Source organism: Berghia stephanieae, unplaced genomic scaffold (genome assembly GCF_034508935.2).
Source record: "Berghia stephanieae isolate SIO BIC M18660-M18661 unplaced genomic scaffold, UCSD_Bste_1.3 scaffold3, whole genome shotgun sequence".
In the NCBI taxonomy this organism is placed as follows: Eukaryota; Metazoa; Mollusca; class Gastropoda; order Nudibranchia; family Aeolidiidae; genus Berghia; species Berghia stephanieae.
In genome coordinates this window covers 62,775-87,500 of record NW_027624177.1, presented here as the reverse complement: position 1 = coordinate 87,500, position 24,726 = coordinate 62,775, and the positions used below count along the sequence as shown (strand labels likewise).

The 24,726-nt window shown below is 37.6% G+C and overlaps 1 protein-coding gene across 7 annotated transcripts in view; it reads left to right on the top strand.

Moving 5' to 3' along the window:
* LOC144961556 (uncharacterized) overlaps positions 1-24,726 on the top strand; it is a 27,004-nt gene extending 2,278 nt beyond the window's left edge. For 2 of the 7 annotated variants that reach the window (XR_013643197.1, XM_078894708.1), the window contains exons 2-4: positions 1,685-1,797; positions 2,324-2,400; positions 8,610-9,337. Coding sequence is in view for 3 of the 7 variants with exons in the window: in XM_078894708.1 (XP_078750834.1) it covers positions 1,685-1,797; positions 2,324-2,366 (156 nt within the window). In the remaining 4 variants the exon portion in view is untranslated. Of the gene's footprint in view, positions 622-1,684; positions 1,798-2,323; positions 2,401-8,609; positions 9,338-16,651; positions 17,152-23,964 lie in introns of those variants that run through there. The other 5 variants (XR_013643198.1, XR_013643195.1, XM_078894709.1 and 2 more) reach the window with 5 other exon arrangements.

The following is a 24,726-nucleotide window of genomic DNA, read 5'->3' as shown; positions in this document are numbered from 1 at the left end:
CCTGTTGTTGAGATGTGAAGTGGACATGTTTTAATAATCGTGTCTGTTTAGAATTAGAAGAAATGAAAGATGCCACTTTTTATTTTAAATGTAGATTGCACATTAGCAGAACACTAAAAAAAAAAAAGTTAAGAAAGAAAATCCAATGTGGCAACTTGGTTGCTAGTGAAAAAAGTAAAATTACTCCGCTCAGCATTGCTGCTGGTGTGATGTCTAGTGTTAGTTAGGTGTCACTATGTTAGAGTGATATCTTGTTACTTCATATTTTCATTTTAAAACCTGTAGAACAACTTGATTGATTTGTAAATTTCCTTATATGACCATTGTTTTAGTTTTCTGCAGCCATTATAATTCAATTTGAAATATTGAAAGGTACTGGAGAGGAGTCTTAGCGGGGTTTTTTTTTGTCTGTTAGTTTTAGTTATAGGTCATAGTGCAGGTCCAAGTGTTGGAAATGTACAATGTTTTATTTTTTATTTTAAGGTTAGTTGAAGGAATACTTTCCTTAGCTCAAGGAACGTGCAGAAGACCTCCCCTATTTACTACTTACTACTACTACCCAAGTACTAGTGCTAGACTACTTCTTCCGCCACCTCGCTCCTAAACGGACTGACACCACAGGCATCTGATATTATTCTCTCTCTCTCTCTCTCTCTCTCTCTCTCTCTCTCTCTCTCTCCTCTCCTCCTCTCTCTCTCTCTCCCTCTCTCTCTCTCTCTCTCTCTCTCTCTCTCTCTCTGAGTGTGTATCTGTCTGTCTATTTCTGCCCATCTCCCCTCTTTTTACTAATTAGTTTGTAGGTGTTTGGCAAATTCTCAAGAACAGCCAAGATATATGCGGCTGTGTGGCACTCACTTCCGGATTGGAAGGTCCTGGGTCGAGCCTCGCCAAGACCACATTCTCTCACTGTACTCATGTGTATGATTTCCTATCCGCTAAGAGCGTTGTCTGTCAGAAGAAACGTTCTACTTGTTACGTGTTGCTGCTAGTCATGGATCCTTTGTAAAGTGCTTTGAGCATGTTTGGTGGATATTGCGGCTTATGAAAGCTCAATTCTTTTTTTAATATTTATATATATATAAAAAAGATGCAGGATGATGACGGGCATGCGCTACTTTATGATGTAGTATAAACCATTCCTAATATATGATTTTGCTAAATAGGCCTACACTCAAATTTTACGAGTGTATCTGGTGGCAAATATTAGACACTCGTTGCCACTGTGATTTTGGTGAAACTTGGCTTATACACAGATACATGAATTTTCATAATACGGCTTCAAACAAGCGATCTGAACTTCAATTTATAATGTAGTAATTTTTCTCAAATGACAGCTTGATTGAATGTGACAAGATCCTTTTACTTAATACAATTCAATTTAGTGTGGTCTGTAGTTGTTTGCCTAATATTAGAATGCACAGAATTTGAATTTTTATTGACTTTAAATATTGAAAACAACATGCCTTTGGCTTTCCATTTGTGCCATTCAGCTTTTGACCTAGTCCCTGATTTGAGTACCACGTCACAAATTTAAGTTCTTCGAGAAAACTCTCGACTTACTTTCTTATTCTTCTAACGTACTGAACTGTAACACCTTTGTCTCAGTTGGAGAAAATATTGCAATTTTTAACTTAATATTTAGGTGTTTATGTTATGATCTTTTATATTATTCCGTGTTTTTCAGCTTCCATCATATCACCCTGAGGAAAGTTGGCTAATTTATGACTTTTGTGTCTATGAATGCAAGCAGGGCAAAAAGCGATTGACCTCAAGCAAAGGAGTTCGCCCTAACCAGAGGTAGGAGGTTGTTTTTGGACGGGGGCAGGAGGTGTTTTTTTACTTTTACATATTTTAAAAAAATGAAAATATTATATGCACAAGGTTATAATATTTCAGAATAACTCGGAAGTAAATTATCTCCATCAGCTTTTCTATCTTGATTGCCAAGACAATTTTAATAAAGCAATCAAACTAATTCTGAATTTTAAAACATCCAGAGGAAGAGGCAATGTGTGCCTATCTGCAGCTCATTTACAGTCTTCAGTGGGCGGGCTGCACGATGTAATGCAGCAAGACAATAGTTCAACTATTACCAGAACAGTTTTAAAAAGTGAAAGACTTGATTTGTTCATTGTATCTGATTGCGCTGGATTAGTATTATTATTGAATATCTTATTAAGATTTATTTTCAATTGCTCTATAATCTGCATGTTGAAATCCTTCACAATTGAGTTATGCAAGTGACAACGCTATTAATATTTTATCATACTATGTTGTGGATAATTTTATTATTTTGTAATAAAAAGTTTTTCTTACCATGCAGGACTCTGAAATTAATACTGGTTTCTGAGGGTTACAGGGGCTAATCACCACCATGAAAATCACCCATGTGATAAATTTGTAAGAATCATTCATTTTATAGTTATTTTCCATCGACATTATGTCCCTGCAGTTTTTCGCTGCCGAAAATTTTACACTTGACAGCAATTAATCGCAAATTCTATTTTAGTCGCAATTAGACTCAATTTTTAAAAATAAATATGTAATATTTTTTCTTTTCTTGCTACTTTATATTTTCAGTACTTAATTGTCCCTCCCCCCTCCATCTATTGAGTGTAATATATAGTAATAGATTAGTTAGGTAAATGCACTATTGACACCAGGACCAAATGTTTAAAGGACAACAGCCATTCCAACTCATATTTTATTACGATACATTTAAGGTGGTGCACTGAGATGGAGAGATGATGACCAGCTTGTGACAAAATTGACTGTTCCAGAATTTGTAATTTTTTTTATTAAAAAAAAAAATTTCTTGGAAGGGTTCTGGGCAGAGAGTTCACATTTTTCTATCCCTTATATTTGTTTTCCCTTTCCATGTTGCTCCCTGTCTTTGTTATGGATTAAGATTGCTCATTTTTTCCTGGTCCTTGCGGGGTCTTTAGTTGGGAGGCAGACAGTCAAATACAGTACCTTTCTTCTTGCGATGATTTTTTATACTGTAAATCATCTCTCTGTTATGTACTGTTATAGTTATAGGTTTTGAATATTATTGCATTATGTAAATGTTTTAGCAGGATCCTTTGCTTGTGTCTCGGTGAGACTTTGAGGTAATGTCAAAATTGGTACATCTTTGAGGTGCTCGTGAAATCTACTGTTCCCTATTTATTGAATCAGTCACCATATCATCATCCTTTTTATAGTGTTGCAAGCGCTATTAAGTCCTGTAAGACAATATAAGCAGATCTAGGTGGGGGTATTTTTTTGAGTCTTTTTTTTTTTGTCTTTGTTTTTTTTTTTTTTTGTTCCAGATAAGGAATTTTAAGATTTGATGGTTGTCCATAGACTTTTCAAAATATAATTTGAATTTGACTATGAGTACCATGCAGTTATAAGTGCTTGATTTCTGAGGACTAATTATAAATGGTGACCACTCTATTGCGTTTTTGTATGCCATGAAAATGTTACAAAGACAATGAAGCGACGTTTTTTGGGAATTCTGCAGTCATTCATTAAACCCTTGAATTTGATGAGCGCCTGTTGCATTTTAGTTCATTCAAGTATTTTAGAGTGACAAACACAACTCGTGCATTATGGGTTTATATGCAGATTTTTGTCTTTAAATTGTCAATAAAAAATAAAATGCTTTTTTTTTTTGTTAGCTGGCAGGTCTGAATTGAATGCTATTGCATACAATTTTGTACTTTTAATCTTTTTTCTTTTTACATTTATCCATCCTCACTTTATCCGGAGAATCGCCTGCCCCTCGTGAATGAGACAGTGAAGGCTATCAGGGCTGAGAATCTTCCGCCTAAAGGCGGATTTCCGCCTAAACGGTGTTTTATCTCCGCCCATCACCATCACAATTCCGCCTTTTAAAAAGACTCACCACAACCACTACATCAACATCCCTATCACCATTACTACTACAACCACCACCACATCATCATCTCTATCACCACCACCATCACTACTACAACTACTACCACATCATCATTCCCACCTATCACCATTAATACTACAACCAACCCCATCATCATCCCTACCACCACCACCATCCCTACGACACCTACCACCACATCATCATCCCGACCATCACCACCACTACAGCTACAACCACTACTATAACTACCATCACACCATCATCCCTCAGTGATGATAATCTTCCGCGGAATTCCGCGATTTTAGGATTTTTCTGAAATTTTCAACTGTTTTTGCCGTGTCAAACATTTTCGGCTAAGAGGAAATTTAGCTGAAAAATCACCAATATGTCTTTTGTCATTTTTTGACACCTCTGCTCAGCTGCATGATTTTTGATGACATTCCCATGCCCATGACATTAGTCTAGACACACTGTTGCCAAATGTGAATAGTGGTACTAACCCATGACGGCCTTGGATGAAAAGATGATCAAAAGGGAAGGGGATGGAGCAAATGGGTGTCAATATTTTTGTACCATTTAGCTTTGTACTCCTTTTTTTGTTTGTTTGTTTGTTTGTTCTGAATTCAATTGAATTCATTATAACTCATCTCTAATTACCAATTAAAACAAAAATCAGAGTGGTCTCTCTCTCTCTCTCTCTCTCTCTCTCTCTCTCTCTCTCTCTCTCTCTCTCTCTCTCTCTCTCTCTCTCTCTTTGTCTATCTATCTATCTATCTATCTATCTATCTATCTATCTATCTATCTATCTCTCACTCTTTTTCTTTTTTTCTTTTCCATCTTTTATTTCTCAGCTTACCTTCTAACTTCACATTATTATGTTTATAGATATCACTTTGTAATAGAGAGAAAATACAACAGTAAGTTTGGCCGATCGATTTAAGTAATAATTTTTTTAAAGGCTTGATTTAGATTCGCTCATTTGATGGAATATGTTTTGCAATTGATTAAAGATTCTTATCATAAGCTGCATAACCACAAGGTTGCAGTAATACACACACACTAGTCGTGTTTGTAGTATAAAAAAATACCTCCTTTTGGCCAAAAGTTTATTATAATCTCTTGATATAGTGGGAAGCATTATAGAGCTCTAAAATTTTTAATTGGAAATGACAATTTTAAAAATTATATTTACAAAAAGTCAGTAATATCCTGTGATCAGAATAGACGTGTTTTAGAAGTTAGTAATATATTACGTAATATTAAGTAACAATGAATAGCTGTGTTATTTTTTGCATTAGATTTGGGCTTGACAGACGGGCCGAGAGATTTTGCTCCTTTTTTTACAAATTATCATTATCATCACTGATCCCTACAACCACTACGCGGGTGGTTGGATGGGAGCATCACCCTTGAATCATATACCTATGATGTTCGCATGGGTGTACGATCCGATAGTGATGTCGTTTCTTCTTCTCTTTACTAGCCTATCCTGCTTCTTTGGTTTGTGATTGTACTTTTGACAGGGGATGTTTTTTTTTCTGTAAATCTTCTGCCTGTTTGCTCTTGGTTATTTATAATTTAGCTTATGATATCTTTAGGTTATGATTTTGATTTACATTTGTAGGTTACTATTTTTGTTAGATTGCTTGTTTTTTTGTTTCAGCGGTCTCTCATATAACCTCAATTGTGTTGGAAGAGACCTAAAGCAACAAACAAACAAACTACAACCACTACTACAACAACCACCACCACATCATCATTCCTATTACCAATACAACTACATCCTTCGCCACCACATCATCCCAACTATCACTACTAATACTACCACCACATGATCCCTTCCACAACTATTACAACCACCACCACACGATCATTCCCAACACCTCTACAACTACAACCACCATATCATCATCCTTATCACGACCCTACTACAACCACCACTGCATCATCATCCCTACCGCTACCTTTTTAACTGCAAGTACAATATGTTGTAATTACACTTTCAACTTTTGAAATTCCTCCAAGTGGTGACAGAAATTATTGCGAGACGCATTTTGGATTGCATCTCAGAATATTTTAATGAAATTCAAATTTATACGTTATCGTCGCATAGATGGGTCTTGAAATATTCGCTGAAAAATTTCCTCCATTTTCGTGACCCGTCATTCTCACTCCTGAACCATCATGACATCATGACCATCCCCACTACAAAAGCAACTATCACATTATCATCAGTAACACCATCTCCACAACCACATCATCACTGTCATCATTATAATCAGTACCACCTCTGGTGCAAGCACCACTTTCACATCATCTTCCTGGTGGGGTCTTTACTTGCATAAGTCAGAATTGCTTTCTGTCTTTGTCTTGGCTTGATCCTTTTCCTGGCCGGCCAGATTCATTGGCAGGGAGGGAGAAGTCATTTAAATGTTAATAAGTCATTGTTGTTTTTTGCGTAAGATGTGTGTTGTCTTGTAAAACTCTTTATGTAGTAGATCTTTAAACTAATTTTGAATTGATAGTTTGATCTTGTGTTTACATCTGTTTCTCGAAAGATAAGTCAAATTCTGTATTAGTTTGAAGTCACTAATAAACCAGTTCACTTTGTACGTTATGACCTTACTTAATCTATTTTTAAGCCATTTTCTAAGGTTGAAACTACAAGTCAAATGATCAAGTTAAAAACTTGACATAGTCAATTCTTTTCTAATTTTTCATAACTTCTATTCTCTTCTCCACCCTATCTCTCTTGTACACGACAATGACACATAAACATAAAGCACTTCTTGTACCCGATTAGCTTCGCCCAAATCTATAACAGTTTAAACTTTACAACAGTCCACCATTTTGCCATTTGCTACCTTAAATCTATATTTTTTTACAGCCCATTTTACCTTTTAAGTGTGCTGAAATGACCTACAAGTAAAAGTGAAGCAAGCGCCGTAAAAACCCTTCGAACAAATAGCTCAAAACTCTCTCTCTCTCTCTCTCTCTCTCTCTCTCTCTCTCTCTCTCTCTCTATCCATCTATCTCTCTTTACACGAACACTCATAGACACATAAATCAATAAAGCACACTTATTTCTTTAGTCCCGATTAGCTTCCATGGTCATCCTCCACTACTTACCAATAACAGGTCTTCACAAACACCTTGACTTCAATCTCTCTCTCTCTCTCTCTCTCTCTCTCTCTCTCTCTCTCTCTCTCTCTCTCTCCTCTCACTATCATACACACATATATGCACCCTCACACACAAATCAATAAAGTTCACTCTGTTCTTTAGCCTGATTTATTTTTCACTTTCATCGTTCTGTACTCATCACTAGATTTACTTTGAGCTCTCTCTCTCTCTCTCTCTCTCTCCTCTCTCTCTCTCTCTCTCTCTCTCTCTCTCTCTCTCTCTCTCTCTCTCTCTCTCACCACACACACACACACACACAAATCAGTAAAGAGCACCCAGTTCTTTAGCCTAAATATGTTTTCATTTTTCATAATCCTATACTTAACAGTGATACACACACACACACACACACACACACATATATATATATATATATATATATATATATATATATATATATATATATATATATATATATATACATATGATTCTATTAAATGTTAAAATTTCTGGCAATTTCCAACATGAAACATACGTTAACTTAATATTTACGATTAACAAATAAAACACAACACACATAACAATAACGTTCACTCAATACTCAATCATCATCATTATCATCATCATCATCACCATCATCATCATCTTCATCATCATCATCGTCATCATCATCATCACTGCCACTACTACGACAACAACAACAACAACTACTACTACTACTACTACTACTACAACCACCACCATCGCCACACTATCATTTCATGAAGGACCACCACTACTACTACTACAACCACCTCCACCACATCATCATCATCACCATCAATACCACCACCACGACGACGACGACATCAAAACACTATCACCATTAAAACAAGAACCACTACCACATCCTTACCACCACTACTACAGCCTCCTCCAACACAACAATATCACCACCACCACTTCTTCAACCACCACAACCACATACATCATCATTATCATTACTGCCACCAGTACAACATCCACCATCATATCATTATTACCACCAACCCTACCATTAATTTTTATATTTTATACGTCATAATGAAATTGGTTTTGGAACTTTACTTGATTTGAAACAAGGGGTATTGGGATGATTATAAATCTCAATAGATTATATTTAGTTTGCAGAAATTCCTGTTTAAGCATTGAAATTATTCGGAATTGTTTCTGAAATTTACGTGAGCCAAATTTTCAGTTGGCGTCTCTGGTAAACTTGAAACAATGGGAGGTGGGCATTAGTGAATCTGTGAATAAGGGAAATGTGGCGACTATCACTACTACTACAACCATCACCACATCATCCCTACCACAACTACTACACCACCACCACATCATCATACCTACGACTACCATTACTACAACCACCATGTTATAATTACACTTTCAGTTTTTGAAATTCCTCCGAGTGGTGTCAGAAATTGCTGCGAGACACATTTTGGATTGCATCACAATATATTTTAATGAAATTTAAATTTATAGGTTATTTTTGCATGGATGCTTCTTGATCTTAGCGCTGAAAAATTTCCTCCTTTTTAATGACCGGTCATTTCACCCCTGATTTTAGTGAAATTCAAATTTATAGGTTATGGTCGCATGGATGGGTCAGGATCTTCATGATGAAAAATTTTCTCCTTTTTTGTGACCAGTCATTCTCACCCCTGATGGTCTCATCCACGAAGTCGGTAAGTAGGTCATGTATATCTAAACTAAAACCCTATTTAATTCAAGTATGAGCAGTTTGAGACAGTGGTAAATAAATGGCCGGGGTTTTATCAACTACGAAACGTTGATCCATGTAAAAGTCTTAACTAACACTTTCTCACCATACACGAGTTTCATGTCAGTAACACCGTTTTCGTTGTCGAATAAAATCAAAAGCATGACACCAAGCAGAAGTTATAATTTGCTCTATACGCCAAGTGTCGTTGAAGCTACGGCTTGTTCTCCCCCCTAATGCGATTTATGCACAGTATGTAATTATTGCGCTGTATGAAAAATTACGTTTAAAATTATTTACTGGAGTTGAATAGAGTTATCTGTCTTACTCAAGGACACAAAGCAAAGAAGAGAGCCCAATTTAAAATATGTCAGGAGGTTGGATGACTGCATGCTTATATAAAATGACATAACAAGACGATAGTCGAGTATCACGCCCACTTCCCAATTGATAAAATGCTCGTTAAACGTTAGAATTAACCAGTGGATTTTTGACCAATCAAAACATGGAATTCGTGACATATCTTCACACGTGCTCGGACAAACATAGTTGGCTATTTATAAATAATAGCTTGAATAAAATCGACATCTCTCTGATCATTGTTATTGTTTTTCTACACCACAAAATAGGTGACTTGATATCACACGATTTTCTCGATCAGATTATAAACGTTAAAGTTTTCTAGTTGTTTTCTGTGTTGGTTCAACTGATCGAGCGGTAGAACAGTGGGTATTTTGCTTATACCATCGATACTAAAACCTGTGTAGTTTGCTATGTTTACCAATCACTGCCATGGACTACATTATGACAACTGTCCGAGGGGCATGGTTATCTAGGTGTCTATTACAGATGGAGCAGGCACTCCACACACTCATGAACACACACACACAGACACACACACCATATGAGCAAATGTGAATCAACAAAATCAATACAATCAGATTACTGTAGGTAAACAAGTAAATCAAATATAGTATTACTTATCACTGTGGGTCATGGTGGTGGTGGTGATGATGATGATGATGATGATGATGATGATTATGATGATGATGATAATGATGATGATGATGATGGTGATGATGACGATGTTGATGGTGATGATGATGGTGATAATGATGATTATGATGATGATGTTGATGATGATGATGATGGTGATAATGATGATTATGATGATGATGATGATGAAGATGACGATGATGGTAACGATTACGATGATGATGATGCCTATCCCTTGTGTCAATTATATACTTGGTACATCATTTTATAGCAAAACAAAAAAATTGAGCTTTTTATACAGGGCAATATCCAATAAACGCGCTTTACATGGGTCCGTGTCCAACAGCAACAATTATTATGTGACAAGACTCCTTTCAGGCGATATTACCATTTTTTTTTCAAAGATTCAGCGCTGTAAACGGCCAGGTACTCATTTTACACATGATTGCGTTGAGAGAATGTGAATAAAGAGTCTTTTCCAAGGACTCAACTATGCGCCGAGCGCGGCTCGAACTCAGGACCTTCCAATCCAATAGCTATGTCTCACCACAAGACCACATAGAGGCGCAAGTAACGAAAAGTGTATTTCCATTCAAACGCTCTATCTGATGAAACATAGGGTTTTGTTTTGTCATTCTCTTCCTCTCCCTCTCTCTTTCTCTCCCACCTTCCCTCTCTCTACTTCCCCCCCCCCCCCCCCTCTCTCTCTCCTTCTCTATCTCTCTCTCCCACCTTCCCTCTCCCCCTCTCTCTCTCATTTCCTCTCCTCCCCCTCTCACTCTTTCTTTTTTCTCTGTCTCCCCCTCTCTGACTCTCTATTTCTTCTCTCTCTCTCTCTCTCTCTCTCTCTCTCTCTCTCTCTCTCTCTCTCTCTCTCTCCTCTTCTCTCTCTCCTCATTTCCTCTCCCTTCTCTCTATCTCCTTCTCTCTCTCTCTCTCACACTCTCTCCCTCTCTCCTTGTTACCATAAAACAAACCCTTCAAAAAACAAATACACAAACTTGAAACGACACAGCTGTCGAAAGCAACTCAATTAATTACACTGCAGTCCCTTTAAAACTACGTTAAAATCAACTCTCGCTTAAAATAAGCTCTGAGGCTAGTCCCGATTTTTCTGCTCCATATCATTGGTAATTCAAAACGGTTAAGATAAACTCCGTCCCTGAGCTTGTCCAGATACGATAAACTAATCAATCTGGATGTGTACGACAAAGGCTAAGATAGACAGGGAGTCTCTCAACCCCCTCCAACCCCTCCCCCCAATCTCCATCATTTAGTGTCCTCATTGCGCAATCACGAAACAACACCGGCTGTCATATTAGTCGAGTGTGTAGTGGGTGAAAGATTCACTGAACCTTACGAGTATGTCACCATAATATGACGCAAACACTCACACGCGCACGTGAGCACGTTAGTTTTTACTTTTGTTATAGCACTAGCACACTAAGAAAATAGGTATTGAGGCCATAGCTAAGCAATCATTGTAGAGTATAGGCAAAGGCATTTGTCCATCATCCCTGCCACTCCCTCCCCATGGTCTCATCCACGAAGTCGGTAGGTAGGTCATGTGTATCTAAACTAAAACCCTATTAATTTGAGTATGAGCAGTTTGAGAAAGTAGCAAATAAATGACCGGGGTTTTATCAACTACGTCACTTTGATCTATGGAAAAGGCTTAACTAACACTTTCTCACCTTACACGAGTTTCATATCAGTAACACCCTTGTCGTTGTCGAATAAATTCAATAGCATGACACCAAGCAGAAGTTATAATTTGCTCTATACGCCAAGTGTCGTTGAAGCTACAGCTTGTTCTCCCCCGTGTAATGCGATTTATGCACAGTATTTAAAATTATTTACTGGAGTTGGAGTTGAATAGAGTTATCTGTCTTACTTAAGGACACAAAGAAGAGAGCCCAATTTAAAATATGTCAGGAGATTCAACAAACGCCCTATCAGGTGCAACAACATTTTTTTGTCATTCTATTCCCCCCCCCCTCTCTCTCTCTCTCTCTCTCTCTCTCTCTCCTTCCATCTCTCTACCTCCCTCCCCCCTCTCTTTCCTTCTCTCTCTCTATTTCTCCCACCTTCCCACTCCCTCTGTCTCCTCCTCTCCTTCCCCCTCTCTTTCTTTTTTTCTCTGTCTCCCCCTCTTGTCTCTCTCTTTTTCTCTCTGTTTCTCCCTCTCTCTCTCCCCTCTCTTTTTCTCTCTCTCTCCCTCATTATTTCTCTCCCCCTCTCTCTCTCCTTCTTTCTCTCCCCCCCCCTCTCTCTCTCTCCCTCTCTCCTTGTAACCATAAAACAAACCCTTCTAAACTCAGATACACAAACTTGAAACGGCACAGCTGTCGAAAGCAACTCTCAAATAATTACACTGCAGTCCCTGTAAATAAACTCTCGCTTAAAATAAGCTCTGAGGCTATTCCCGATTTTTCTGCTCCATATCATTCGTAATTCAAAACGTTTAAGATAAACTCCGTCCCTGAGCTTGTCCAGATACGATAAACTGATCAATCTGGATGTGTACGACAAAGGCTAAAATAGACAGAGAGTCTCTCAACCCCCTCCCCCCAATCTCCATCATTTAGTGTCCTCATTGCGCAATCAAGAAACAACACCGGCTGTCATATTAGTCGAGTGTGTAGTGGGTGAAAGATTCACTGAACCTTACGAGTATGTCACCATAATATGACGCAAACACTCACACGCGCACGTGAGCACGTTAGTTTTTACTTTTGTTATAGCACTAGCACACTAGAGAAAATAGGTATTGAGGCCATAGCTAAGCAATCATTGTAGAGTTTAGGCAAAGGCATTTGTCCATCATCCCTGCCACTCCCTCCCCATGGTCTCATCCACAAAGTCGGTAGGTAGGTCATGTGTATCTAAACTAAAACCCTATTAATTTGAGTATGAGCAGTTTGAGAAAGTAGCAAATAAATGGCCGGGGTTTTATCAACTACGTCACGTTGATCTATGGAAAAGGCTTAACTAACACTTTCTCACCTTACACGAGTTTCATATCAGTAACACCCTTGTCGTTGTCGAATAAAGGAAGTGGTTATTCAGTATCAGATACTGAATAGTGCTTTTTCACTATTCAGTATCCACAAGGAACTCTTTTCTATAGAGAGAGTGAAAAGTGCGACAATCTCGGTTGAATGTAAATAAACTGCTGACCTACTTCCAGATTGAATACGTGCAGTAACTGACAGCCCGATTCAAAGTTGTAAAAATATTTTGATCGTAATATTTAAATTTCTGCTACTGTGCAATTAACATATCTAGTTCAAAATATCAAAGTAAGAGTGGCATTCAAATACATTTTTAAATGTCTAAATAGACATGATTAAATGTCACTAAATGTTAAGTGACACCATGGCTTGGTGGATATAAGCTGTTTGACTCTGAGCTTAAGGTTCGAGAGTTCAAATCCCGGCTGGGATTACTGTTTTTTTTTTCCCCAATATTTTAAAAATTCCTTCTATCTATTGATATGTTTTAAACTTTTGTTTTAATAATTTTATTTGCTTGTAATATGCTTTAATGTTGATATTATACTATTGTTCTTCTTCTTTTATTATTATTATTATTATTATTATTATTATTATTATTATTATTATTATTATTATTATTATTATTATATTATTATTATTATTATTATTATATTATTATTGTAATCGTCATCATCATCATTATTATTATGATTATTATTTTTTTAAATCAAGTAGTTGGAGTAATTTAATCAGTTATCGATTTATTACGAATATCTTTTATGTGTTATAATCTCGTTGTTGTTTTTCATTGATGTGCTCTTCTCTTGTTTATTACTTTTTAAAATCTTGCTTTTTTCTGTTTGTCTCATTTGTTGTTGTTGTTGTTGTTGTTGTTGTTGTTGTTGTTTGTTTGTTTGTTTGTTTGTTCATCTAAGACAAACCCGATTCATTATAAATATGTGGCCAGACTTTCTGCCATTTTTAATTGAGCGATGTACTTCCGTGAATTAATTGCCGTATTATATTAAAATTTACGTGTAATAATAATAATAATAATAATAATAATAATAATAATAATAATAATAATATAATAATAATAATAATAATAATGATAATAATATAATAAAATAATAATAATAATAATAATAATAATAATAATAATAATAATAATGATAAAATAATAATAATAATAAATAATAAAAAATAATAATAATATAATAATAATAATAATAATAAAATATAATAATAATAAAATAATAATAATAATAATAATAATAATAATAATAATAATAATAATAATAATAATAATAATAATAATAATAATAATAATAATAATAATAAATAATAAATAATAATAATAATAATAATAAATAATAATAATAAAATATAATAAATAGATACTGAATATTAGACTACAATTGACATCTATTTACTGAATACTCGTGGTATTTTTAGAGGTGTTTCTTTTTTTACGAAACACGCCAGGAAGTAGGCAACAGTGGGGAGTGAACCTGGGACTGGGTTTCGTAAAAAAAAAGCAATTACTTTTTTTTACGAAACCCGACAATATCCGACAAAGTTATGGAAAGAAAGTAGGCAACAGTGGGGGAGTGAACCCGAGACTCAGGGAAGTGTACACTATTGGGGAGTAAACCTAAGTCTATGGATTTTCGACAGCTTTTGGCGGGTTTCGTAAAAATGTAATTGCTTCATTCTCGTCTGGTACCCACCTCCCATAGTCCGGCTTCATTTCCCACTGGTATCCATCTTCCATAGTCCCAGGTTCATTCCCACTGTTAACCTCTTCTCACAGTCCCAGGTTCACTCCCAACCGGTGTGCACTTCCCTGAGTCCCGGTTCATTGCCCAATGGTGCCCACTTCCCATAACTTTTGACAATATCGGTAGGTTTTGAAATAAAAGTACATTCTGAGCTCCCTGTCCACTGGTATGAACCTCTCGCAGTCCCAGGTTCAATCCTCATCGGTGTCCGAATCCCAGATTCACTCCCCACTGCTGCTTGCTTCCCATAACTTTGTCGGGTTTTGGCGGCTTCCGATAAAAAGTAATTCCCCCTTTCCCTTGGTTTTGCTTTTTTACAAAATCCAGAGTCCCAGGTTCACTCCCCACAAGTGTACACTTCCCTGAATCACAGGATCACCCCCCACTGTTGCCTACTTCAATAACTTTGTCGGATATTGCCAGGTTTGTCGGGTTTCGAAAAAAAGTAATTGCTTTTATATGAAACTCGCTGAAACCCGCCGAAAACCAGAGTCTCAGGTTCACTCCCCATTGGTGTACACTTCCCTTAGTCTCACGTTCACTCCCCATTATTTGCCTACTTTCCATAACTTTGCCCCATTTTGTTGGGATTTGGCGCATTTCGTAAACAAAAAGTAATTGCTTTTTTTTTCCTCCAAAACTCACCGAAATCCAGTCCCAGGTTCACTCCCCACTAGTGTACACTTCCTCGAATCTCAGGTTCACTCCCCACTGTTGCCTACTACCCATAACTTTATCGGATATTGCCAGGTTTCGTCGGGTTTCATAAAAATGTAATTGCTTTTATATGAAATTATCTGAAGCCCGCCGAAAACCATAGTCTCAGGTTCACTCCCCACTGGTGTACACTTCACTGTCTCAGGTTCAGTCCCACGCTTTGCCTACTTTCCACAAGTTTGCCGCATATTGTCGGGTTTCGTAAAAAAGTAACACCCCCCCCCCCCCATTTTGTTACTGCTGTTTTACAAAACCCAGAGTCCCAGGTTCACTCCCCACTGGTGTACACTTCCCTGGTTCTCAGGTTCATCCCTTCCTCCCCCCCCCCCCCCCCCCGCCTCCCTTACACACTCACACACACACACACACACACACACGCTGATGCCTAACTCCCATAACTTTGTCGGATATTGCCAGGTGTCGTCGGGTTTCGTAAAAAAGTAAAATTGCTTTTTATTACGAAACCCGCCGAAACCCAGTCCCAGGTTCACTCCCCACAGGTGTACACTCCTCTGAGTCCCAGATTCACTCCCACAGCTGCCCTCTTTGTCGGGTTTCGGAAAAAAACAACACCGTATTATAGTGCAAAACCACTATTCAGTGTCAGATACTGAATAGTACAAAACCACTATTCAGTATCAGATACTGAATAGTACAAAACCACTATTCAGTATCAGATACTGAATAGTGGAAAACCGCTATTCAGTATCTGATACTGAATAGTGCAAAACCACTATTCAGTATCAGATACTGAATAGTGCTAGCCTCGAATAAATTCAAGGAAGTGGTTATTCAGTATCAGATACTGAATAGTGCTTTGCCACTATTCAGTATCCATAAGGAACTCTTTTTTATAGAGAGAGTGAAAAGTGCGACAATCTCGGTTGAATGGAAATAAACTGTTGACCTACTTCCAGATTGAACACGTGCAGTAACTGACAGCCCGATTCAAAGCTTTAAAAATATTTTGATCGTAATTTTTTTTTAAATTTCTGCTTTTAAGCAATTAACATAGTTCAAAATATCAAAATAAGAGTGGCATTCAAATCCATTTTTAAATGTCTAAATAGACATGATTAAATGTCACTAAGAGTTCAGTGACACCATGGCTTGGTGGATATAAGCTGTTTGACTCTGAGTTTTAAGGTTCGAGAGTTCAAATCCCGGTAGGGGTAACTTGTTTTTTTTTCCCCATTATTTTTTAAATTCCTTCTGTCTATTGATATTTTTAAACTTTTGTTTTTATAATTTTATTTGCTTGTAATATACTTTAATGTTGATATTATACTATTGTACTTTTATTATATATTATTATTATTATTATTATTATTATTATTATTATTATTATTATTATTATTATTATTATATTATTATTATTATTATTATTATTTATTTCTACTTAATTACTATTACGTGAGCCAAATTTTCAGTTGGCGTCTCTGGTAAACTTGAAACAATGGGAGGTGGGCATTAGTGAATCTGTGAATAAGGGAAATGTGGCGACTATCACTACTACTACAACCATCACCACATCATCCCTACCACAACTACTACACCACCACCACATCATCATACCTACGACTACCATTACTACAACCACCATGTTATAATTACACTTTCAGTTTTTGAAATTCCTCCGAGTGGTGTCAGAAATTGCTGCGAGACACATTTTGGATTGCATCACAATATATTTTAATGAAATTTAAATTTATAGGTTATTTTTGCATGGATGCTTCTTGATCTTAGCGCTGAAAAATTTCCTCCTTTTTAATGACCGGTCATTTCACCCCTGATTTTAGTGAAATTCAAATTTATAGGTTATGGTCGCATGGATGGGTCAGGATCTTCATGATGAAAAATTTTCTCCTTTTTTGTGACCAGTCATTCTCACCCCTGATGGTCTCATCCACGAAGTCGGTAAGTAGGTCATGTGTATCTAAACTAAAACCCTATTTAATTCAAGTATGAGCAGTTTGAGAAAGTGGTAAATAAATGGCCGGGGTTTTATCAACTACGAAACGTTGATCCATGTAAAAGTCTTAACTAACACTTTCTCACCATACACGAGTTTCATATCAGTAACACCGTTTTCTTTGTCGAATAAAATCAAAAGCATGACACCAAGCAGAAGTTATAATTTGCTCTATACGCCAAGTGTCGTTGAAGCTACGGCTTGTTCTCCCCCTTTTAATGCGATTTATGCACAGTATGTAATTATTGCGCTGTATGAAAAATTACGTTTAAAATTATTTACTGGAGTTGAATAGAGTTATCTGTCTTACTCAAGGACACAAAGCAAAGAAGAGAGCCCAATTTAAAATATGTCAGGAGGTTGGATGACTGCATGCTTATATAAAATGACATAACAAGACGATAGTCGAGTATCACGCCCACTTCCCAATTGATAAAATGCTCGTTAAACGTTAGAATTAACCAGTGGATTTTTGACCAATCAAAACATGGAATTCGTGACATATCTTCACACGTGCTCGGACAAACATAGTTGGCTATTTATAAATAATAGCTTGAATAAAATCGACATCTCTCTGATCATTGTTATTGTTTTTCTACACCACAAAATAGGTGACTTGATATCACACGATTTTCTCGATCAGATTATAAACGTTAAAGTTTTCTAGTTGTTTTCTGTGTTGGTTCAACTGATCGAGCGGTAGAACAGTGGGTATTTTACTTATACCATCGATACTAAAACCTGTGTAGTTTGCTATGTTTACCAATCACTGCCATGGACTACATTATGACAACTGTCCGAGGGGCATGGTTATCTAGGTGTCTATTACAGATGGAGCAGGCACTCCACACACTCATGAACACACACACACACACACACACACACACACACCATATGAGCAAATGTGAATCAACAAAATCAATAAAATCAGATTACTGTAGGTAAACAAGTAAATCAAATATAGTATTACTTATCACTGTGGGTCATGGTGGTGGTGGTGATGATGATAATGATGATGATGATGATTGATGATGATGATGGATGATGATAGAGATGATTGATGGTAAAATGATGATGATGATGATTGATGGTGTAATGATGATGATGATGATGATGATGATGATGTATAATGATGATTATGATGATATGATGATGAATAGATGATGATGATGATGAAGATGATGATGATGGTAACGATTACGATGATGATGATGCCTATCCCTTGTGTCAATTATATACTTGGTACATCATTTTATAGCAAAACAAAAAAATTGAGCTTTTTATACAGGGCAATATCCAATAAACGCGCTTTACATGGGGTCCGTGTCCAACAGCAACAATTATTATGTGACAAGACTCCTTTCAGGCGATATTACCATTTTTTTTTTCAAAGATTCAGCGCTGTAAACGGCCAGGTACTCATTTTACACATGATTGCGTTGAGAGAATGTGAATAAAGAGTCTTTTCCAAGGACTCAACTATGCGCCGAGCGCGGCTCGAACTCAGGACCTTCCAATCCAATAGCTATGTCTCACCACAAGACCACATAGAGGCGCAAGTAACGAAAAGTGTATTTCCATTCAAACGCTCTATCTGATGAAACATAGGGTTTTGTTTTGTCATTCTCTTCCTCTCCCTCTCTCTTTCTCTCCCCCCTTCCCTCTCTCTACTTCCCTCCCCCCCCCCTCTCTCTCTCCTTCTCTATCTCTCTCCCCCCCCTTCCCTCTCCCCCTCTCTCCTCATTCTCCCCCTCTCTCCCTCCCCCTCTCACTCTTTCTTTTTTCTCTGTCTCCCCCTCTCTGACTCTCTATTTTTCTCTCTGTTTCTCCCTCTCTCTCTCTCTATCTCTCTCTCCTCTCTCTCTCTCCCTCATTACTCCTCTCCCTTTCCTCCTTCTCTCCTCTCTCTCACACTCTCTCCCTCTCTCCTTGTTACCATAAAACAAACCCTTCAAAAAACAAATACACAAACTTGAAACGACACAGCTGTCGAAAGCAACTCAATTAATTACACTGCAGTCCCTTTAAAACTACGTTAAAATCAACTCTCGCTTAAAATAAGCTCTGAGGCTAGTCCCGATTTTTCTGCTCCATATCATTGGTAATTCAAAACGGTTAAGATAAACTCCGTCCCTGAGCTTGTCCAGATACGATCAACTAATCAATCTGGATGTGTACGACAAAGGCTAAGATATACAGGGAGTCTCTCAACCCCCTCCAACCCCTCCCCCCAATCTCCATCATTTAGTGTCCTCATTGCGCAATCACGAAACAACACCGGCTGTCATATTAGTCGAGTGTGTAGTGGGTGAAAGATTCACTGAACCTTACGAGTATGTCACCATAATATGACGCAAACACTCACACGCGCACGTGAGCACGTTAGTTTTTACTTTTGTTATAGCACTAGCACACTAGAGAAAATAGGTATTGAGGCCATAGCTAAGCAATCATTGTAGAGTATAGGCAAAGGCATTTGTCCATCATCCCTGCCACTCCCTCCCCATGGTCTCATCCACGAAGTCGGTAGGTAGGTCATGTGTATCTAAACTAAAACCCTATTAATTTGAGTATGAGCAGTTTGAGAAAGTAGCAAATAAATGGCCGGGGTTTTATCAACTACGTCACGTTGATCTATGGAAAAGGCTTAACTAACACTTTCTCACCTTACACGAGTTTCATATCAGTAACACCCTTGTCGTTGTCGAATAAATTCAATAGCATGACACCAAGCAGAAGTTATAATTTGCTCTATACGCCAGGTGTCGTTGAAGCTACGGCTTGTTCTCCCCCGTGTAATGCGATTTATGCACAGTATTTAAAATTATTTACTGGAGTTTGAGTTGAATAGAGTTGTCTGTCTTACTTAAGGACACAAAGAAGAGAGCCCAATTTAAAATATGTCAGGAGATTCAAACGCCCTATCAGGTGCAACAACGTTTTTTTGTCATTCTATTCCCCTCTCTCTCTCTCTCTCTCTCTCTCTCTCTCTCTCTCTCTCTCTCCTTCCATCTCTCTCCCTCCCTCCCCCCTCTCTTTCCTTCTCTCTCTCTATTTCTCCCACCTTCCCACTCCCTCTGTCTCCTCCTCTCCTTCCCCCTCTCACTCTTTCTTTTTTTTTCTCTGTCTCCCCCTCTTGTCTCTCTCTTTTTCTCTCTGTTTCTCCCTCTCTCTCTTTCTCTCTCTCTCCCTCATTATTTCTCTCCCTCTCTCTCTCTCCTTCTTTCTCTCTCCCCCCCCCCCCCTCTCTCTCTCTCCCTCTCTCTCTCTCTCTCTCTCTCTCTCTCTCTCTCTCTCTCTCCCTCTCTCCTTGTAACCATAAAACAAACCCTTCTAAACTCAGATACACAAACTTGAAACGACACAGCTGTCGAAAGCAACTCTCAAATAATTACACTGCAGTCCCTGTAAATAAACTCTCGCTTAAAATAAGCTCTGAGGCTATTCCCGATTTTTCTGCTCCATATCATTCGTAATTCAAAACGTTTAAGATAAACTCCGTCCCTGAGCTTGTCCAGATACGATAAACTGATCAATCTGGATCTCTACGACAAAGGCTAAGATAGACAGGGAGTCTCTCAACCACCTCTACCCCCTCCCCCCAATCTCCATCATTTAGTGTCCTCATTGCGCAATCACGAAACAACACCGGCTGTCATATTAGTCGAGTGTGTAGTGGGTGAAAGATTCGCTGAACCTTACGAGTATGTCACCATAATATGACGCAAACACTCACACGCGCACGTGAGCACGTTAGTTTTTACTTTTGTTATAGCACTAGCACACTACAGAAAATGGGTATTGAGGCCATAGCTAAGCAATCATTGTAGAGTATAGGCAAAGGCATTTGTCCATTATCATTGCCACTCCCTCCCCATGGTCCAGGGCTGAGAATCTTCCGCCTAAAGTGTAGTTACACTTTCAACTTTTGAAATTCCTCCAAGTGGTGTTAGAAATTATTGCGAGACGCATTTTGGATTGCATCTCAGTAGACTTTGATGAAATTCAAATTTGTACGTTATCGTCGCATAGATGGCTCTTGAACTATTCGCTGAAAAATTTCCTCCATTTTCGTGTCCCGTCATTCTCACTCCTGAACCATTATGACATCATGACCATCCCCACTACAAAAGCAACTATCACATTATCATCAGTAACACCATCTCCACAACCACATCATCACTGCCATCATTATAATCAGTACCACCTCTAGTGCAAGCACCACTTTCGCATCATCTTCCTGGTGGGATCTTTACTTGCATAGATCAGAATTGCTTTCTGTCTTTGTCTTGGCTTGATCCTTTTCCTGGCCGGCCAGATTCATTGGCAGGGAGGGAAGCAATTAAATGTATAGTCATGGTTTTTGGGAGATGATGTGTTTGTCCTCGTAAATCATCTCTCTTTTGTGTGACGTTAGATTTGTTGTTCTAAATTTTGTATTACGCTCACAAGGATTCTGTGCTTGTGTCTTGGTGAAACTTTTAGGTGACTTTAAACTAACTACATTGATAGTTTGATCTTGGTGTCCGTTTCTCACAAACGGACTCCAAGATCAAACTATCAATGTAGTTAGTTTGAAGTCACCTATTTAAACCAGTCTCACCTTTTCTCCGTTACTTTTGATCTATATTTTTTTACAGCCCCATTTTTACCTTTTAAGTGGTGCTGAAATGACCTACAAGTAAAAGTGAAGCAAGCGCCGTAAAACCCTTCGAACTAATAGCTCAAAACTCTATCTTTCTTTACACAAACACTCATAGACAAACAAATCAATAAAGCACACTTATTTGTTTAGTCCCGATTAGTTTTCATGTTCATCCTCCACTACTTACCAATAACAGGTCATCACAAACACCTTGACTTCAATCTCCTCTCTCTCTCTCTCCTCTCTCTCTCTCTCTCTCTCTCTCTTCTCTCTCTCTTCCTCTCTCTCTCCTCTCTCTCTCTCTCTCTCTCTCTATCTCTCTCTCTCTCTAACTGTCATACACACACATGACACATATGCACATTCACATAGAAATCAATAAAGTTCACTCAGATCTTTAGCCTCATTAATTTTTCACTATCATCGTTCTGTACTCATCACTAGATTTACTTTGAGCTCTCTCTCTCTCTCTCCTCTCTCTCTCTTCTCTCTCTCTCTCTCTCTCCCTCACACACACACACACACAACACACACACATACACACACAAATCAGTAAAGAGCACCCAGTTCTTTAGCCTCAATATGTTTTTCATTTTTCATCTTCCTATACTTAACAGTGATACACACACACACACACACACACACACAACACACACACACATATGGTTCACTTAAATGTTAATTTCCTGGCAATTGCCAACATGAAACATTCGTTAACTTAATATTTACGATTAACAAATAAAACACAACACACATAACAATAACGTTCAATCAATACTTTAACCTAACCTTTCTGTAGCTATCACTATATTCAATTGGAGCAGTCTCTATTTCTCCCTCTCTCTCTCTCTCTCTCTCTCTCTCTCTCTCATATTTTTCTCTTTCTCTCCCCCTCTGTGTGTGTCTCTCTCTCTCTCTCTCACACACACACACACACACAAACACACTCTATCTGTCCTTCTGTCAGACAAACTTAAATCTATAAAGTGGATCATATCCTTTTCACATCAGCCATCAATCTCTCTTTTCATTTCCAAGTACACACCTTATCACCACCATCATCATCATCATCATCATTACCATCATCATTATCATCATCATCATCATCATCATCGTCATCATCATCACATCAATGCCACTACTACTACTACTACTACTACTACTACTACTACTACTACTACTACTATTACTACTACTACTACTACTACTACTACTACTACTACTACTACTACTACTACTACTACTACTACTACTACTACTACTATTACTACTACTATTACTACTACAACCACCACCATCGCCACACCATCATTTCATGAAGGACCACCACTACTACTACTACTACAACCACCTCCACCACATCATCATCATCACCATCATTACCACCACCACGACGACGACATCAAAACACTATCACCATTAAAACAACAATCACTACCACATCCTTACCACCACTACTACAACCTCCTCCAACACAACAATATCACCACCACCACTTCTGCAACCACCACAACCACATACATCATCATTATCATTACTACCACCAGTACAACATCCACCATCATATCATTATTACCACCAACCCTACCATTAATTTTTATATTTTATACGTCATAATGAAATTGGTTTTGGAACTTTACTTGATTTGAAACAAGGGGTATTGGGATGATTATAGATCTCAATAGATTATATTTAGTTTGCAGAAATTCCTGTTTAAGCATTGAAATTATTCGGAATTGTTTCTGAAATTTATGTGAGCGAAATTTTAAAGTTGGCGTCTCTGGTCAACTTGAAACAATGGGAGGTGGGCATTAGTGAATCTGTGAATAAGGGAAATGTGGCGACTACCACTACTACTACAACCATCACCACATCATCCCTACCACAACTACTACAACCACCACCACATCATCATAACTACGACTACCATTACTACAACCACCATGTTATAATTACACTTTCAGTTTTTGAAATTCCTCCGAGTGGTGTCAGAAATTGCTGCGAGACACATTTTGGATTGCATCACAATATATTTTAATGAAATTTAAATTTATAGGTTATTTTTGCATGGATGCTTCTTGATCTTAGCGCTGAAAAATGTCCTCCTTTTTAGTGACCAGTCATTCTCACCCCTGGGCTATGGCTAAAACAAAGGTGTCCACAACCCAACTTAGGCAATACATTCAATCAAGCCAAGGATAAAATGTATTGCCTAAAAATGTCGAAGATTTGCAGCGGAGATTGTTCAAGACTGATATTGACAGGACGGACAGTGAGACGGTACAGGAATTACTGAGAGAGATAGAGGAGGAAGGAGGTGTAACAAAGTTCAGTGTGAATGAGGATGGTGGTTTTGAGTATTTGTTTTATGTAACGGGAAGAATGAGGCGTGATTTGAGTGTTTTTTTGTGATGTGTTTGTTATGGATGCAACATACAAAGTAAATCGATATTTGTATCCACTTGTGAATGTTATGTGCATAGATAATGAGGGTCATGGTTATTCCAGGGTGGCCAACTTTTCAGAAACTGAATTAGAGAAAATTTTTGGTTACCGCACAATAATGTTAAGAGCAGGGTGGCCAACTTTTCAGAAACTGAATTATGGAAAATTTTTGGTTACCGCACAATAATGTTAAGAGTGAAGTAATACACAGCCTAATACTAATTTAATACTTTACAAAGAATGAAAATGAAAACAGACATTAAGTTGAAATCAGAGCAATGCTGTGTCAAGATTACAGAGGAGCAAGAACACAAGATTTGTTTGTGTGTCTTAATATGTTACGGAATAGGTACATTTTGGTTGTCAAAACTTTCATTTTTATTTTGACATTTTCTTGATCTTTTAAAATAAAATTATAAATTAATTTAAA